Source organism: Amblyomma americanum, chromosome 6, assembly GCF_052857255.1.
Source record: "Amblyomma americanum isolate KBUSLIRL-KWMA chromosome 6, ASM5285725v1, whole genome shotgun sequence".
Lineage (NCBI taxonomy): Eukaryota > Metazoa > Arthropoda > Arachnida > Ixodida > Ixodidae > Amblyomma > Amblyomma americanum.
In genome coordinates this window covers 28,703,980-28,722,076 of record NC_135502.1, presented here as the reverse complement: position 1 = coordinate 28,722,076, position 18,097 = coordinate 28,703,980, and the positions used below count along the sequence as shown (strand labels likewise).

The following is an 18,097-nucleotide window of genomic DNA, read 5'->3' as shown; positions in this document are numbered from 1 at the left end:
GTGCACACTTCATGAAAAATTACCACAGAGGTTGGTTGAGAACCATGCAAGAATATAACAATGGTTTTCAACTAGTTCCAGCTGCATTTTCAACCATCCCAAACCGTCTTCTTGGACCAAGTTGCACTCCTGCAACTGCATTCACTTCAGTTAAACTGCTTTCCTCCCTGGTAAGATGCCTGATTTCCTAAAAAGAACTTGAAAAACATTGACACTGGCAGTGAATCAACTACCATTCGCACCTTCTCCAGGGACTGGTCGCCACTCAGCATGGGCTGCAGTTCAGGCATGGGGCTGACAGTTAGCACGGGGCTGGGTACCAGGTTCTGAGGTTGTGGCGGTGGCTCGGCTTCGGCCTCAGCTGGCTGTGGGCTCTTTTCAACTGCAAGGAAAACCACAAGCACCCTTCATGATCACACGCCAATAAGATGCATGGAAGCTTAAGAAAAAATACAGCAGTTATGATGACCTAAATAGCAAAGGATTTAGAGTATGCGACGATAAGTATTAAACGTTGAAAAGAAACAGTATGATGAGGCTCTATTATGGATTAGTTTCAAGAATGGCTCCAGATTTCTTATATATTTTTTTTTTACTTAGCATGACACGCCTCCAGTGGCTAGGCCATCTGCTTGGCTGTGCTGCGCTGCTGCGAGCTGCCACGAGGCTCGCGGCGGCTGGCACGCGTCTTGGGCTGGTGGCGGTATTCCTCGGGCTACAATAAACCTGTCCTGTTGGCGTCTCAACATGGTGTCAGAAGTAACGCAATTCCCACAGTAAGCCCAACCGGGGCTGCGTCCTCTCACTCGGATACCCACCTACGGTGGCACACGTCACAGCAGCATCTACGGCCTGGACTACATGGACAGCACATGGTGTCCTTCGTCATTCAACCGCCTGAGGCCTTCTGCTTCCCGACTCCTGCCGACTGGCCAAAATGGAGGAAGCGTTTGAACATTTCTACATGGCTTCTGGTCACTGCGACTAATCAGCGTCACACCAAGTTGACACGCCCCTTTACTTGATGGGCGACCAGGCCGAGGACATCTTCAGAACCTTCACACTCTCCGGTGAGAACGCTCAGAACTTAGAAGTCATCCTGAAGCAGTTCGACATCTACTTCATACCGCGGCACAGCGTCATTTTTGAATGGGCACGCTTCAACACGAGGATCCAAAACAACGGCGAATCCATGGAAGACTTCGTAACTGCTCTTCACACGCTTTCCAACCATTGTGAGTACGGCACCCTCCGAGAGGAACTCGTGGACATTCAAGACCAGAAGTTGTCAGCGAGAGTGCAACTTAACGCTGATCTTACTTTCAGAAGACGCTTGAGAGTATCAGACAGGTCAAAAGCGTTCGTCAGCAGCAAGCGGAGCTTCACCCCGAAACGCTGACCGTCAACAAAGTTGTATCAGGCAGACAGAGAGTCAGGCAACCTACGAATGCTGCTCACGTCAACGACAGCCGAGAGCACTTTGAATCAAGGTCACATCTGCGTCCAGCTGACAGCATTCCGACATTGTGTCGTTGGTGTGGGAAAGAACGACATCCGCGTTTATTGTGCCCAGCGCGGACGCAGGTATACAGGGGCTTCCACAAAAAGGGCCACTACGCATCTATCTGCATGTCACACCGGGTTGACATCGCTGAAGCATCTAGACCCCACAACGAAGGTGGATTTATCGAAACCGTCTCATCCTTCGAGTTTCCTTCAAGACCGTGGGAGGGAGTTGCAATGGAACTGTTTTTCTTCAATAGCCACTGGTGGTTAATTGTCACTGATTACTACTCCCGATATCCTGAACTTAATCGCCTGGAAAAGTTGACTTCAGGTATACTAAAGACACTCTGCAAATCAATTTTCGCCCGCCACGGTATCGTAGAGGTGGTGGTCTCCGACAATGGTCCGCAGCTTTCGTCGTCCAACTTTACCAGGTTTGCTCGTGAATACAGCTGCACGCATATAACCTAAAGCCCACACTACCATCAGAGCAACGGACTCGCCGAAGCTGTGGTGAAAATCATCAAGTCTTCATTGAAAAAGACTCAGGACCCGTACCTGACCCTGCTATCCTACAGGTCAGCACCACTCAAAAACAGCTACAGCCCCTCTGAACTACTGATGGGGAAGCGGTTGAGGACAAAGCTTCCCGTCACTTCCGGAATGCTGGTTCCATGCTTGCCAGACACAACCAGACTCCAGAATTTTGAAGAAGAATACCGTGCGCAGCAGCATCGAGACTACGACAAGCGACATGGCATGTGTCAGCTTCCAATTCTTCTCGAGGAGGATGAAGTCTGGGTCACGGACCTGAAGAAGACAGGGAACGTGCAGAGGCCTGCAGACGAGCCTCAGTCCTACATCGTGGACACTGGAGACGGCACCGTGCGGCGCAATCGGACCCACCTTGTTCATTTTCCCAAGTCTGGGAGAGGAGTTGGAGACAACGAGGCATCAGGACGTGAAGACAGCGAGGCATCTGTGTATACAGATGCAGAGACAGACGTAGGCGAGGCGTCTGGACGGAAGTTCTCTGGGAGAATCGCACGCAACGTGTGGACGCCTCTTCGCACCATCACACCAGGAGTGGATGCTGTGTAATTCCACCCAAGAGGCTCTCCTGTGTTTCAGGGGAGATGTTGTAGGCAGTAGCCACAAGCAGTGGCTAGGCCGTCTGCTTGGCTTGGCTGTGCTCCACTGCTGCGAGCTGGCACGAGGCTCGCAGCGGCTGGCACGTGTTTCGGGCTGGTGCCGGTATTCGCCGGGCTGCAATAAACCTGTCCTGTTGGCGTCTCAACAGTTTCAAGGACTGCTTGACATGAAGGAAGCCAGCTGAATCAAAAGGAATCCATTATGGAAGGGCACTGAGGGCAACTCCCTTGAGCTATTGCTCTTGGCAAAAAACCAGTAGCTGGGCCTCCTGTGGGTCTGTTGGCACTGACTCAGCAGAAAAATATGCATATATTGTCGAGAAATTCGGAGTTAAAAAGAACAGAAAACTGTGCGGGTCGGTGTGGATTCATACAGATATTTTGGTGTGCATATCGCTAACAATCTCTCATGGAATCGACACATCAAATACATTATGTCAAAAGCTAACTGCATGCTTCGCAACCTCAAACATAACTTTTCCTTAGCCCCAGCACATCTAAAAAAACAACTTTACATCACTTATGTCAGACCTAACCTCTAATACGCATGCTCAATATGGGACTCTATACTACTCTAATAAAAATCCTTGAAAGTGTACAAAATCGTTCCATCCATTTCATTCTCAACAATTATCATCGTGCCGCTAGTGTCACTGATATGAAAACTGCACTTGACCTTAAGCCTCTTGCTTTTCAGAGAAAACTATCTCGTCTTTCCCTTTTTAAAAAATCTACCATCATAAGCACACACTCAAGGCTCGGTAAATTAAACCAGCATCTTATACCTCCCCACCTGTTGATCGTAGCTTCAAAGTTCATGCACTTTCGCAACACACAGTCACCTACTCATATTCATTCTTACCAAGAACGTGTCGCAAGTGGAACCACCTGCCTGCCAAATTAGTCGCTATCGCAAACACTGATCACTTTCGCAAAACACTAACAAACGTATTACAAAGCGACTTCATTCCTGTATAAAAGCTGTGTCATTTCTGTGGTGCCATTACTGCTGCATTTTTTCTTTTGCTTCTTTTCGTTTGTCTGCTGTAATTTTTAGGCATTTTTGTTTTGTTACTATTGTACTCATTTACCTGTATTTTTGTTATTTGTTTGTTTTGTTTGCTGTACTTTTCCCAATGTAATAGAGTTCTTCACCTTCGCTCGTCATTTTTTGATATAACCATGTACTAAACTCCCTCCCCTCTATAAGGTTTCCTGTAAGCCCCGAGGGTATACACAAATAAATAAATATTTTAGCAGCATGAATAAAATGAGGAACAACAGCCAAAAATGTAACACAACATAGGCACTCAAAAGACATAACACAATGCAGGTGTTTAACTATGAGCACCTATGTTGTGTTATGCCTCTGGCTCTTGCCCTTGTTTTTTTTCATGCTGCTCTAATATGTGTTGGGGGTTAAAGTTTGGCTATTTCAATGCGATAGCATTATAAGCCTCACAGGGCCAAAATGCATCATCGTCCATAAAATTCTCTCATTGGCTGGAGGGAAGTGGTTACGCCAGATGGAAGTGAAGTCACTTTTAGTAAAGGCACCTACAGCTTCTAATGCTATAAATGCTGCCACATTTCCAACATATCATGTAATTACTAAATACTATGTCCCTGCGCATTTTCTGATTCGTGCCACTCCGATTAAAACTAGCGATGTTGGTGATGATGGCAGGAGTGTCGGCTCTGTAATTACAGCCAGAATGAGGCTAGAGGCATGGTCCATCCTCAGAGATTCATGAAAAAAGCTGCGCCAAATGTTGCAGCAGTTGCTTCTGAAAAACAGCCTGTAGAAGCAAGATAATTCACAGTAGCAGAGCTGGGCAAGTGCCCTTCAGTGTACAACCTTGTCATGTTGGTCGGCCAAGCCTTAGAGAAACGAAGCTGCGGGAGCGATAATACTAGAACCACACTGACGATATGTTAAATATGTTGCTGCTAAGCTTTTTGCACACAACAGAACTGTGTTAAGTTAACCTGTGCCAAATAATACATGTTTACAGCAACCCTTGATGGTTCTGAAGGCCTCTCAGACACTGTTCCATTTCTTAAGGGCATTGTGCCCGTGCAGTACACTATAACATGGCCATAGGCTATGACTTACTTCACACACTTCATTTTTAACTACCCCATTCCTTTCCGCCAGTATATGGCAGTAAACCAGTACTTTCTGCTGGTTACCCCTCTCCCAAGCTTCCTTCTCTCCTCTCTTTAGTTGCGACAGGCTGGCTTTCATTTTTTTTTTCTTCAAGAAAAAAAGGAAAAAACAAAGAAATGTTCTGCTTCTTCATCTCAACGGCAGCATTTCAATAAACTTACCAATGCCTGTAGTAATGCTAGATTTCCTTTGTGGTTGGACAGTTAGGGGCAGGTTCTGTGGCAGGAGGGCATGCTTCTGCTGGTTCTGCAACTTGTCATAGAGCAGGTGGTAGATGGCACTGTAGTGGTCAAACCTCTTCTCCAACACAGACTGAAAGTAGGCAACAATTAATCCAGATAGTTGACATGAAGGGGCAGCAAAATAGGCATAAGAGCCTACAACAGCAAAATCACCACGAAGCTGTTATGTGGTATAGTCACCCTTTGCACAGTATTCACACAGCAAATGGCACTTCCACACAAAAATAAAGCAGAGGCAATACTTTGGAACGGCTGTTTTCAGGAATTCCTTTTGAGTGCAAGCCAATTCGCTTGAACAGTGAAAATGGATGTTGCAAAGGGTCTCACAAGAATGCGCACTTTCTCCAAACACCAATTTGACATCACATGACCACATCGTAAACCATATGGATCAGGGGATGAAACCATTACCTGTAGTACCTTTTGGAACAGTCAAGTTGATGCCTTTGTGAAAACTTTGGTTAAGCCATTAAGATTAAAGAATGAATGCAGGCTCTGCACATGCAACTGGGCGTACTCAACAGGTGTTCACTGGAATACAACGAAGTAATGCATTGAATGTTCTTTCAAGTAAAAGTGTTGACTAGCATGGTTATTGGACAATTCAGACCCACCTCACAAAAAAAAATGTGCACAGTTCTCCATACCCTTGCATATCTGTCAGACAAAACCCTTCCCTCCCCTCAGATATGTGCAGTATTTATGGCCAACCGGCAGACTTGTTGACCACCCAAAGAGGAGGTGGTCTTGCAAGAATGTTTCTTCATTAGAGAATGAGATAAGTTTGGACATCTGCAGTGCTATTTCAGGGACGTATTCAAATGTATCCCAAGGTACCTTTTACATCTGTTACAAAAATAGCCTTACCCTTTAGTTGGCTACGAAAGTAATGATTCCTATAGTAGTGCCAAAGTTCATTTTTATATGATTAATATTTTGGCTGTGTTTCTGAAATCACTTCAGGATTCTGTCCCAGAGAGCAGCTCACAGTGATTTTAGACATATCAAGTCAAACCTAGCGGTACACTCTGGCAAGGGGGCATAAAGCTCAGCGATGGCAGAGGAAAAATGGCGCCAGCACTATCACAACTTAGCACTTTCCTAGCCTAGGCACAATACGATGTGGCTAATGTGTGTTATATACTCAGCACTGTTACACTGCCAGGTATACGCCTTAGCAGTCGGCTGGCTGCTTCTCAATTATTAACATTTGGCATGGCCTTTCAGGCAAGTGCCTGACAAAACGGGCTAGCCTACTTGGCCTTTGGCTATCAAAAGAGGCTTGCCATTGATAGGATGGAATAAAATTCCAGACAATCTCAACTAGGGATCCTCGTGAACGTAGGCGCCAGTTTCGCAAAACAGAAAAAGTAACTCCCAGTTTTTACTGACTGGAAGGAAAAGGTTGCAGCTGAAGTTGACACTGTATGCAGAATTCCCTTTGAGATGAATGTGAAAAGTCGTTGGAAGAGCTCAAACTGTCAGGTTTTGTAACAGTGTGTAACACTAGTGGTTTGCACTTAAACCAGTGACGTCGAAAGCATAAATGAGCAGGAGTTCACAGGGGAACATGTCTAACTTTGAACTCTGGAAAAAGAAAACAATTTCAGAAAGCACACTGCTCTTTACACAGGAGGACATGTGCCCAATGCATGCCCCTCACGATCCTACGAAAACATATGTTTTACACAGCCAAATGTTCCAAGGCACAAGTCGCATGCTAGGTCATTCACAATTCATAACTGCTCTTGCAAATCTAGAGCACCTGTGCACGCAAATGTGGTAAAATTATGCTTTCTGCTTTTTTCATGTTATGGCCCACTATGTAGCAGAATTCCTTTCAGTGTGAAATGCCACACAGTTACACAACCCAACTGACCACTTGGTGCTGCAGAATGCCAGTTGAAGTGTCACTACAAAAGTACACATCAATTCATGTGCACAAATAAAGCAGTATGTGCTTACCATGCGTTTTTTTTCTTCACTGTGCCCCTAAAAAGCTAAACAAGAGATTCCGAGCACCTCAGCTTAACAGGGGATTCAACTCAGCAGACTACACCCCAAAGGGCAGTTCATGACAAATGTATGCAAGCATCCCAACTGACCTGTTCAATTTGCTCCTGTGCAACATTTGGTAGCTGGAGCATGTGTTGTACCACAACAGCGTCAAGCACATCGTGGGTGGTGGGGGTCACCTGCGGCATCTCCATAAGCCGGTCAAATTCGGGGTACGGCGTGCCCATGCGCATCCACTTGTGTTGTACAACCTGCCGAATGGACCACCGCTTCTCGGGGTCGACCACAAGCATCTGCCGTATCAGATGCTCACACTCTGCATGCAAGAGTTGACATCAGTGAGATAAGATCGCCCACAGACAAATGTTCACAGCTGGGTACACGCACCTGCGCCCCACTTTATACAGCAGAGACTTGAAACACGGTGTGTCTTGCAAGTGGCTTCACATAGTTCAGATCAACTAGTTTAGGAACTTATCTTTTTTTTATTTATTATTTAGCAACACCTCCCTTAATCTCAAGTCTAGGACAGGAGCTGTCGAATCACATTATTTTGCAGCAGTGAGACAAGATATTTTGATTAAAAGATCTTCTGATTAGAAAACTGCTATATATCTCAATACCTGATGTAACTGAGTTGTCACGAGCTCTGGCAAGATAAAGACAAACTGCCCTTGCCGAAACATTGCACATTACATATGAGGGTAGATAACTTTTGGAACTCTGCTGTAACCAAATGTCTGACGATGATCTCTATACGCCTTTTGTTTAGGTCATCGCTTTAGCCAAGCAGGGTCTCAATATCAGGCATTCCAGTTCCTCCATTGGTCTGCATCAGTCAGTTAAACATGGCATCCTTCTATGATTTTAAACTTGAGTACCGGAGCACGATAAACTTCTTATGCAAAGAAAGAAGTTCCGCCAAAGAAGTTCTCAGTAGAATGTTTGAATGTGTATGGCGGTGAATATGTCCTTGTTATGCTACAGTAATTCATTCATTAAATGAGTTTAAATGCGGCTGTGTGGGCATGCAAAATGACCCAAGGTCAAGGCGGCCAAGCACTTTAACCGTTTTGGATCATTCAGCCTCATCTGAGAGCCTCATTATGAGGAATCACCAAATTAAGGTGTCCGAAGTTGCCATAGGATTGAATACTTTGCACTGCAGTGCTTTCACAATCATAAATGACAATCTAGGTATGTCGAAGGTCTCAGCATGAGAGGTGCCATGGAACCTCTCTACGCAAGGTCAACACCATCGCTTCATTCAACGCTAGCTGGAGCTTTTGCGCCGCTATGCAAGTGGCCCAGAAACCTTTCTCACCAGCCTTTGACTGGGACGAGACCTGCTTGTCCCAGTTGGACCCAGAAGCAAAACAACTGTCTATGCAGAGGAGGCATTCGGGGTACCCACTTATGAAAAAATTCAAGACCCAACACTCAGTGAAGAAAGTAATGGCGACAGTTTTTTGGGATGCAAAAAGGTTCTTGCTAATTGATTGCACAGAAAACAGCAGGAAAATAAGTGGAAAATATTACGCCAACCTTCTTCAAAAACTGCATGAGGCCATCATAAAACAACAGCAAGGAGTGGCGACAATTAAGAAGCATCTCCTACTGCTCGACAATGACTTGGTTCGCAAGCCTTGTGTTGTCGAGGCTGCCATTCGAGAGTGTTTTTTCAAAGAGCTTGATCACTCGCCCTACAGTCCCAATCTGGCCCCAATAGTAACTTTTATTTAATCCCTAACCTGAAGAAACACCTCAATGAAACAAGTTTAAATGACTTCAATGCACTTCAAACTGCCGCAAAGGAGTGTCTTGACAACCACGAAGAAAGTTTTTTCTTTTCTTTTTGTGACATATATAGCCTGCAACACAAATGGAAGAAGTGCATTATTGTGAGGGGAGATTATGATGAGAAATAATACTTTTTCAAAACTCTGGTATTTTCTTTATGTATAAGTTGAAAGCCTTTTGATGACCCCTCGTATCTGCAAGGATAGGACAGCAGAGCATTCACAGATGTTCTAGCTGAGCGGAACCAAAGAAGACACACATTGCCCAATGGCAGCAAGCATGTTAATGCAAGCAGGCTAGGACTTTGCCAAAGTTCCCCACTAGTTAGCAAGACTTCTGACAACCTTGGCAACAATGAGCATTTCTACAGTGACAACACTACTGTCATCAGGCCGTGGTGGCTCAGCAATTAATGTGCTTGGCTACTGACCAGAAAGATGCGGATTCAGTCCCAGTTGCGGTGGTTGCATTTTGATGGAGATGAAATGCTATAGGCTTGTGTACTGTGCAATGTCAGTGCATGATAAAGAACCCCAGGTGGTCGAAATCATCCGAAGATCTCCTCTACGGCATCCCGCATAGCCCGAGTCGCTTTGGGACATTAAACCCTACAAACTACAAACCAAACTATAGCAAAAATATATGAATTCAGTTCGATGCCATTTGCAACAGTAAAAAAACTGCAATCGCCCTGTAAGGCTTTAAATGAGTACATGCATGGTCTCAGAAACTCGATTCGCTATACAGACAGTGGTTTTTGTTATTCTAGTTATGACTTCAAACAATTAGCAATCAATTCATTATATAGAGAATTTACATATGTGTACAGTTGATACATTTAGGTTCAAGTCTATCAGCACCCGTAACTTTTTTTTTTTTCTTTCCACTGCATGTGTGCAGGAACACTGAGGCAGAAGCTTAACACAGAATGTACTAACTGCGAGAAGTGCAGTCGAATTTCAATAATTCAAGCATTACAAGGACCAAAAATCAGTTTGAATTATCCTATTTCTTTGCATAACAAGTGCACCCTTGTAATAAATGCACCCCCTTCATTTGCCATTGAAATCTGAGCAAATTTAATTATTCACAGAGTAACTTTTACCTGGTGTAATACACACCAACCTTTTTAACAAAAGAAATATGTTTGTTTCAATTAAAAAAGTAAAAAAAGCTTTAATTAAGAGGGGCCTTTTTAATACATGTCGCGAGCACGATGCAACAGGAACAGGAAATGGGATGTCAGAACAGTTCGAAAAAAAACGGAATTTCTAATCTGCAAGTTTCTAGTGTACTGTCCTAACATTTTTCAATTAGCTCATTTCAGTGCTCATGTAAACATTCTCTCTACACCTGAACAATGATACCCGTGAGCCGAATATATTTTTGTGGTAATGTATTGCACTAGTAATTGCATAAAGCTCTCTCTGCACTACGAAAAAGTCCTGCAGCTTCCCAACTGAATATGAGATAAAGTACATTTGATTATGTTAAAAAAAAGTGCGCCCAGTTAGTGCCTGAGCCCTTACTGGGGGACAAGAAAAAATGCTAAAACACAGTTATATGTGGTGCCCACTCACCTGTTGTCATGAAGTATGGAACCCTAAATTTTCCTGAGAGCACACTTGTTCGCAGGCTTTGCAACGTTTTGCCATCAAAAGGAAGGGCGCCACAGACAAGAACATACAGGACCACTCCCATGCTCTGCAGGCCAGAAAGACAAAAAGGTAGTTCAGCACTACAGTCATGAGCTGAGACATTAACTATACAGCAAGGACACATGAGCCAGCCGCTCGCATTTCATGCTACCATCATCATGTGCTGCCATGTCTTGGTACTGTAATCACTAACAAAACATTGTCATGGAGGAGCAGCAGCCAGAGAGATGCAGGGCGTGCAGCATTTGTTTAATACGAGCCAACTTTTTAGAGTGTTCAGGAAAGTAAAAAGTAAAATGGTGCCATCTAATCAGGTTTCAACTTCCATAGTAGAGACCAATGAATGCTGAAAAATTCAGTTCACGCTAAAAAGAAATGAAAAATCTCATGGGAGATGCATGGCTCTCTCCTTTTAAACTTGCATGAGCTTATTCTCTTTATTTTTCCAGACAGCACTTGCTATGTATCCTGCCCATACGTCAATCTATGATAGTCAACAACAAACAGGAAGTTTGAGAGTGGTTCCCCAGGTTGAAACGTCAAACCAGCATCAAATACTTCCAGTCAAAGCAGTACCCTGTGCTATTCCCAGTCGGACTGGTTCCATAAGAGGTTGTCCCAGTCAGAACTGGTCCCAGTAGTAGCAGCATGCCGGGGCCATATTTTGTGTGCCGAAAACTATAAGGGCACAGCCACCTACTTTCAAAGCTCTTCATAAGGTACTCTGCATACAAGCCTAGGGGAAATTTTGTTATTCCAAGTTTTTTGCCTCACTATAGTGCACTCTCCTTTGGGAAGTATAAAAGTGGGCCATTGTTCCTTGGACACACCTCTGACAGTTGTACGCTCGAATTACAACATTTCAATTTATTACAGTGGCTGAAAATGCAGCACTTTTGTTCTGATGAAATTATTTTCAGTAGCAATAAGAGAGGGAGTAAATTTTTAGCATTCGTTTATTGATTGCTCCATAATGTGTGCCCAGCATAGTTCTTTTTGTATTCTAATCAGCTTTCTTCTTGGCATAAAATATCCAAAAGACATTCTCAAGTTTATTGGACAAATAAAGAAAAAATTAGCAATTATGTGCAAAAACTTTGTTCCCTTTGTACATTGTACTGTACACGTGGATCACAGCTTTCCTTGTTAAGCACACAAAAACAGGACAAGAAAAAAGGTGGTATGTCGGTACAGTGGTACTTGATCTGAGTTACAGAAGATGCTTAGTAGAGGCCGCCAAATTAATTTCAACTATGTGGGATTCAATTACGTACACTGAATTCGCAAAACAGATAGCAGCTTTGACGCATTGCCCCCATTAAGGTACAGCAGCTGCTGCCAGGATTCCACCCCATGACCTCATGCTCAGCAGCAGGGTGCCTCATCCACTGAGTTACCATGGGGAGCAGGACAGCTCATGCAGGAGTGCAATAGCTGCTTGTTATGAAGAAAACTGCAGTTATCAAATAACCATCGGTTCTGATCAAAAGAAAATGGCAGAACCACCAAGCTTTACCTGTACGTGATTTTTATTAAAAGGGTGCAATCTGGTCTTTAACACTCACCCAGATGTCAGCCTTGGGCCCGTCGTATTGTTTGCCCTCAAAGAGCTCAGGAGCTGCATAGGGTGGGCTGCCACACCATGTTGACAGTTTCTTGCCTGGCTCAAAGTGATTGCTGAAGCCAAAGTCTGGAGTGAACATGCAAGAGAGAAAATGCTGCCATTTCAGGCCCTACTACGTTCAGATACTTCTGCTCACTATTTTTTAGTTACTATGCACTAATTCATGCAGAAGTGATGGTTCATTTTGAATAAAATGACCATATATTTTCCATGCTCCAACATTTTATTAATAAGCGTTAACATGAATCTTCGACAGTGCATACACCTACAGTCAAAAGTTTATGGAATGCAATATCAGTGACAAAAATTTTATTGCATCTCATTCCTTGCAACCAGTCTGCAATAGATATGTGCAGTCTAATTCTCAGTGCACTGCACAGCGCACCATGCACTACATCTCAGAAGTGCATCCTGCATGGAAAGAAACTAAATTTCTTCTCGAAAGTCACGTTCCATAAACTTTTGGCAATGGGCATATATTTGCACAAAAATGCTCATGGCCAAAAATCTTAGGCCAAGATGTCTTTGTGCTATATCTGCAGCTTTGTCATAAGGCGGCTTGAGCATGATGATCAAAAAAGCAACTTTAGAACAAGTGCTAAGGCATTTGGTATAAGAAAACAGGCTAAGTTCCCAAAGTGACAATACAAGTAAGCACTAGTGCCTGTGTATACATGCAGCAAGCAGTGGTATACTGTACTCACCTGCTATCTTGATGTTCATATCACTATCAAGCAGGAGGTTCTCAGCCTTCAGGTCTCTATGTACCACGTGCCTCTCATGGCAGTAATGTACAGCACTCACTATTTGCTTGAACTTTCGCCTGGCCATGTCCTCAGGCATGGGGCCAGTGGCAACTAAGTAGTCTGCAAAAGAAAACATCCACAGTAAAGAAGCTAAACAACCAGGCGGACACACAGCTCACGCAAAGCTTAGCACTAGTAATACCAAAACTAAGGTATTCCCAGCACACTGCTATAACAGGTGGGTTTTTGTTTTCAATTGAAAACACTGAAATCATATATTTTCCCAAAACCATTGGCAAATTCAGCCAATACAGAAATTGGGGATGGTACTTGGCTCCGTTGCCAAATAAAAATTAAACTAAGTCACTGTCTGCAAGTGGATTTAAGGGGCAACATCTAGTACTATGCAAAAAAGTACCACATCACCATTTGTTGTCACCACCTGTTACTATAAGGAGCCAACTTCCGGCAAAAAGTAGAAACAGTAGACTTGTAAGGCATTGTGCCCTCCCATAAAAAGCTAGTGTTTTGCTAGTTAAGCTGTGAACTCTTAAAACTTTGATCAGCCATTGCCTCATACAACAAATCAGATCTGTGGGGGGCCAGCGTGAACTTTTGGATGTAGGGAGAGACACAGAACACAACAGATGGAATCACACGAACTACTCCGAAGGATGCCATTTTACAACAAATCAACTTGCACTTTTTGGACAGAATTAGCAAGTAATGCAACCAACTGTGCTATGCTCTAAACCTGTCACCCATAGTAACCTCATACCCCATCTGAGCACAAATATGAGTTAAGACTGAGAAGTGTTCCGATCTGTCTCCATTTGCAGCACTAAAACCATCAGCATGCATCAATGACACCCTTGTATTATTACAACACCACTGCTGCAAACACGTGTAGGTCTCAGACTATATAATTCGCTGTTAAGCATTCATAATCACACCGTGCATAGTCCTAAAGCTGCCGGTTAACCCGCACCGACTTGCACTTCATGAACATGCCCTTAATTGCAAAAACACTTCAGATATTTAATCAACCAGTGCTAAAGAGAATGATATTGAAATGTAGGTGCTCTTTTCACACAATGACTACAAAACAATGAACCACAGCAGAGTATTGATGGCATCAGCAAGAACTTACCAAATATTTCACCCTTGTCTGCATACTCTGTGACTAAATAGATCATTTTATCCGTTTCCATAACCTGCAATACAAAAAACATCGCAATATTACTGACACTACTTGAAGCCCAGTATAGTGAGGTTTTGGTACCAAATGATCACCTGAAAGCCGTCTCTAAATGCCGTCTCTAATATCTTTAAACAAAAGGCTCAGCAGTAACACTGCTATACTTCTATTTGGCTATTCTGACATGGCAGCCAGCGCGATTTGTCCGCCAGGCGAATTCAAGTCTTGTTGCACTAGAGCAGCTCATCAAAATGTATGTATGACCAACTATCCCAAGAACCACCTCTCTTTAACCTAATAAGAAGCACAGTTGAGACAGAAAAGAGGTGGACTTTAACTTACTCACACTGCTTCTAAATAAACTGTTTCATATATAGCAAGAATGGAGACCACTCAAAACACCATGAATGGCATCCGTCTTACCTGGTATAGCCTAATGATATGGGGATGATGTAGAAGCTTCATGATCTGAACCTCTCGGAATATCTTCTTCAGGTTTTCCTCATCAAGGTGTGTCTTATCTATAATTTTTATGGCCACCTGCAACGACAAAAAAGCAGAAGCACATTGAGAGATAAAATAAAAATGGAGGCACATAAAGGACCTCTTCCCTGAACTATTGGTGTATTTCACCCACACAGTCCCAAACTATATATCCATAGATAACGACATATTTTTGCCAACAGTGAGTCTTTCATGCATGACCCGACAGTTTCTCTGCACATATAATGCCCGCTTTGCAAAACAAACGTCACTCAATAAATTTCATCATCCACTACCTTGTTTTCGTTTAATTACTTAACTCCAGGGGCGGATTTATGGGTCACTTTGAGGGGATGGCTGCCGGCAGGTCCCATTTGTGCCGTGTATTTCTTGGACAGTTTTCGTTGAAAAATGTGGTTCGCCATCGTTTTTCAATGTAAAATTTCTCGCTTGGCGATGGGGGGCGACCCCTCCATAAATCCGACTCTGCTTAAGGGCAATGACGCCAAGAACACTCCTTGCCGCACGGCCACGAGACAAAACCAAAGTAATCTGAACTAGAATGTTTGTCCAAAAGTCTTCCGTATGGATGGGCAGTGCAGGCTGCACCACTACAGTGCGGCAGCTTTGTCGGTAAACAATTAACAGAGGCGAGAAATAATTAAGCCGCCAGCCTGTCAGGCTGTTGGTACACAAGCGCCTGCGCACGTCACTTGACGACGCGATGCTCCGCGAGCCCGTGGCCGTACGTGCTGCCGCCTTCCGACGTCGCTCGCGAGAAAAAAGACGCGCGCGTGTGCACAACGAGGCGGAAATGCAGGGTCGCGCGTGCCAAGTATCCGCTGCATGGCCGACGACCTCAGGCGCCCTTCAGATGTCGCTGCTGACGTCACGCCGCCCGACTCAATCGGGCGCGCGCACTGACGGAAACGAGCCATCTTCATCAGCGCCCGGCCGCGTCTGCCGCTACGAGGTCGGAAAACAAAGCAACGCGGTTTCCAGAGCGATGGGCGCTAGCGCGTGAAGCTGCGCGTGACCGATGAAAAGCGACAGGCCGCGCTGGCGGCACGGATTCGAACCCGCGCCTAATTGAAGCCCGTAAATTTTGTAGAGCACGGATACGTTGCAAGCCGGCGTACTGCACTACCAGTTCTGTCAGTAAAAAAAAAAAAAAAACGATAATAAAAAGTGTTCCGCAGTGAGTGCGTGTGAGCAAAGAACCTTTACTGACGTACTTTATCACAGATAGATGGATGTCCTTTGTAGTCCTCTGTCGGTGTGTTGTCGCGTTCGATGTAGAACTCTGGTTTGATGTGTCGGGTTAATATCGTTGAGGTTATTCCATTTCGCTCCCTGTACGCAATTCGTCGGACGCGTCGTGTTTTTTTTTTCTTTACTGCGCTTTTTTTTTGTCCGGCTATATATAATTGGTTTTTGGGGAAAGGAAATGGCGCGGTATCTGTCTCATACATTACTGGACACCTGAAGCGCGCCCTAAGGGAAGGGATAAAGGAAGAGAGGGGTGCCGTAGTGGAGGGCTCCGGAATAATTTCGACCACCTGGGGATCTTTAACGTGCACTGACATTGCACAGCATACGGGCGCCTTAGTGTTTTTCCTCCATAAAAACGCAGCCGCCGCGGTCGGGTTCGAACTCGGGAACTCCGGATCAGTAGCCGAACGCCCTCACCACTGAGCCACCGCGGCGGGTTTTTTTTTTTTTTTGCGCAGCCGCGACACTTTCGGAGACGGGCAGGTTTTGAGCTTGCTGCTTTGTCAAGATCGCTCGAAAGTAAGAAACTCTAAGGACCTTATAAGTTTTCACTGCATCAACCAATGAAATGACGCAAAGGTTTTCTGGTCTGTGCTTCATGTGATTACTCAGCCAGGATTTACAGCAGAGAAGGAGAGTGGGGGGGGGGGGGGGGGGGGGGGTTCTGGTGAGAGGCTGCAGTCACCGCTCAGGCTTCAGCAAAAGCACGCCATGCCAATTTCACAGCAATAAAGGACTTGCAGAGACAACAGGGAGAATATATAAGCGCGTCTACACAGAAGCAGTTCCGTCTGCAGCGGGCTTACTAAATCTGAACGTTCGGGCTCCACGCAGGCAAACAAAGAAAGTGGGTTTGTTTAACACCGCCACGTGTACACGAGGGCGCAGTTCTCACATGGCTTATTTTCCACTAAGTGGATGGCGCGTATAATCGCGAAAACTGAACATTGTCTTCGGAGCGTGTGGCAGACAAGAAGTAGCATGCGACTTCATCTGGCAGGCTGCAGGCAGGGGCTCCCTTCTGATGGTAGCAACACCGCTTTTCGATGGCGTGAGCGAGTGTGAAATGGGCTGCACTGCCTAGGCAGTATACGTATATGTCACTAATTTCAAGTTCTTAGCCCAAAGTCTATGAATGCTATAGCCAGTAAACGCTGACCTAGTCTATCACTAAAGTATATACCAGCGAAGCAGTGCCACTTCTTCACTTACAAAAGGTGCACTGCTGAGCACAGCGGCATGCAGAAGGGAATTAAAAGAGGTACGTATATCCGGGGCTGCCCACGTGCATTTTCTTTCACTACTGTGCACTTCCTGCTTTTTTTGAAAATCAAAACCGGCCCAAACCTGCGCACTTTCCTAACACATATTTCACCCAGCATCGACCCCTGGGTTACCGCTGAAAACCACGTTTACTCATTTGAAACACACACGGACCGACAAAATGGGTCACAACATTTCCAATTTAACACTGCGCAGTCCAGTCGGTGCTGCTATCTATAGAGTGCAAACAGTCGCAGCGCTGCTCGGCGCCGTATTAACACCGTACGTGTCCAGGCGACACGGTGTTAATACGGCGACTCTGGTGCTTAAATCAGAATAAGAGCTTTGATCATTAACGTTAATGAGGCAAAACGCTACGAACGCGCTGCAGGACACTTTTAAGGCCGCGCCGTTCACTTTCCCGAAACAGCGTTCCATGGGCCGGAATTAGACGCTCGCGGCAGTCTAGCCGCGCACTTAACCGCGCGGACAAAAAAGCGCTCCGGCCCCCGCAATTCGCCGGTACGCCCGCGGCTATATCTTCCTTTCCGAATTCGCTCTCGAGGCTTCAGCCGGAGCGCGGATCTTAATATGAGTCGCGCCTATACATAGGCGCGCTCTCTAAAAGGAGCGACCGCGAACTTTTTTCGGGGAAGTCAACGAGCTCCCGCCGCGGGCGCCGCTGGACGGAGAAGCGACCGCAGCGAATCAAGCGGGATTCCGCCGCACCCTTCCCCTTGCTCGACAGCCGCAATTCGTCCGAATAACCCGGGGGGCGCCCGAGGAAGGCCCAATCACCGGCCAAGGCAGCGGCCGGCGGGAAGGTCGGAAATGGGGAAAAAGCTGACCCCGCCGAAGCCCGCCGGGGTTCGGGAGTAAGAAGCCCCGCGCGGGCGAGACACGGGCCGAAGGGCGACGCTGCACGACCGGGGCTTCCAGACCTTCGGGACAGCTCTGGCTTGGTGATA

General features: G+C 45.4%; 1 protein-coding gene across 2 annotated transcripts in view; it reads right to left on the bottom strand.

The window, feature by feature from the left end:
• Sik3 (Salt-inducible kinase 3) overlaps positions 1-18,097 on the bottom strand; it is an 87,372-nt gene that overhangs the window by 21,267 nt on the left and 48,008 nt on the right. For both annotated transcript variants that reach the window (XM_077668880.1, XM_077668882.1), the window contains exons 2-9: positions 14,535-14,651; positions 14,064-14,127; positions 12,872-13,033; positions 12,109-12,233; positions 10,466-10,589; positions 7,175-7,401; positions 4,989-5,139; positions 243-382 (exon numbers count right to left, since the gene is read on the bottom strand). In XM_077668880.1, the coding sequence (XP_077525006.1) occupies positions 243-382; positions 4,989-5,139; positions 7,175-7,401; positions 10,466-10,589; positions 12,109-12,233; positions 12,872-13,033; positions 14,064-14,127; positions 14,535-14,651 (1,110 nt within the window). The remainder of the gene's footprint in view (positions 1-242; positions 383-4,988; positions 5,140-7,174; positions 7,402-10,465; positions 10,590-12,108; positions 12,234-12,871; positions 13,034-14,063; positions 14,128-14,534; positions 14,652-18,097) is intronic.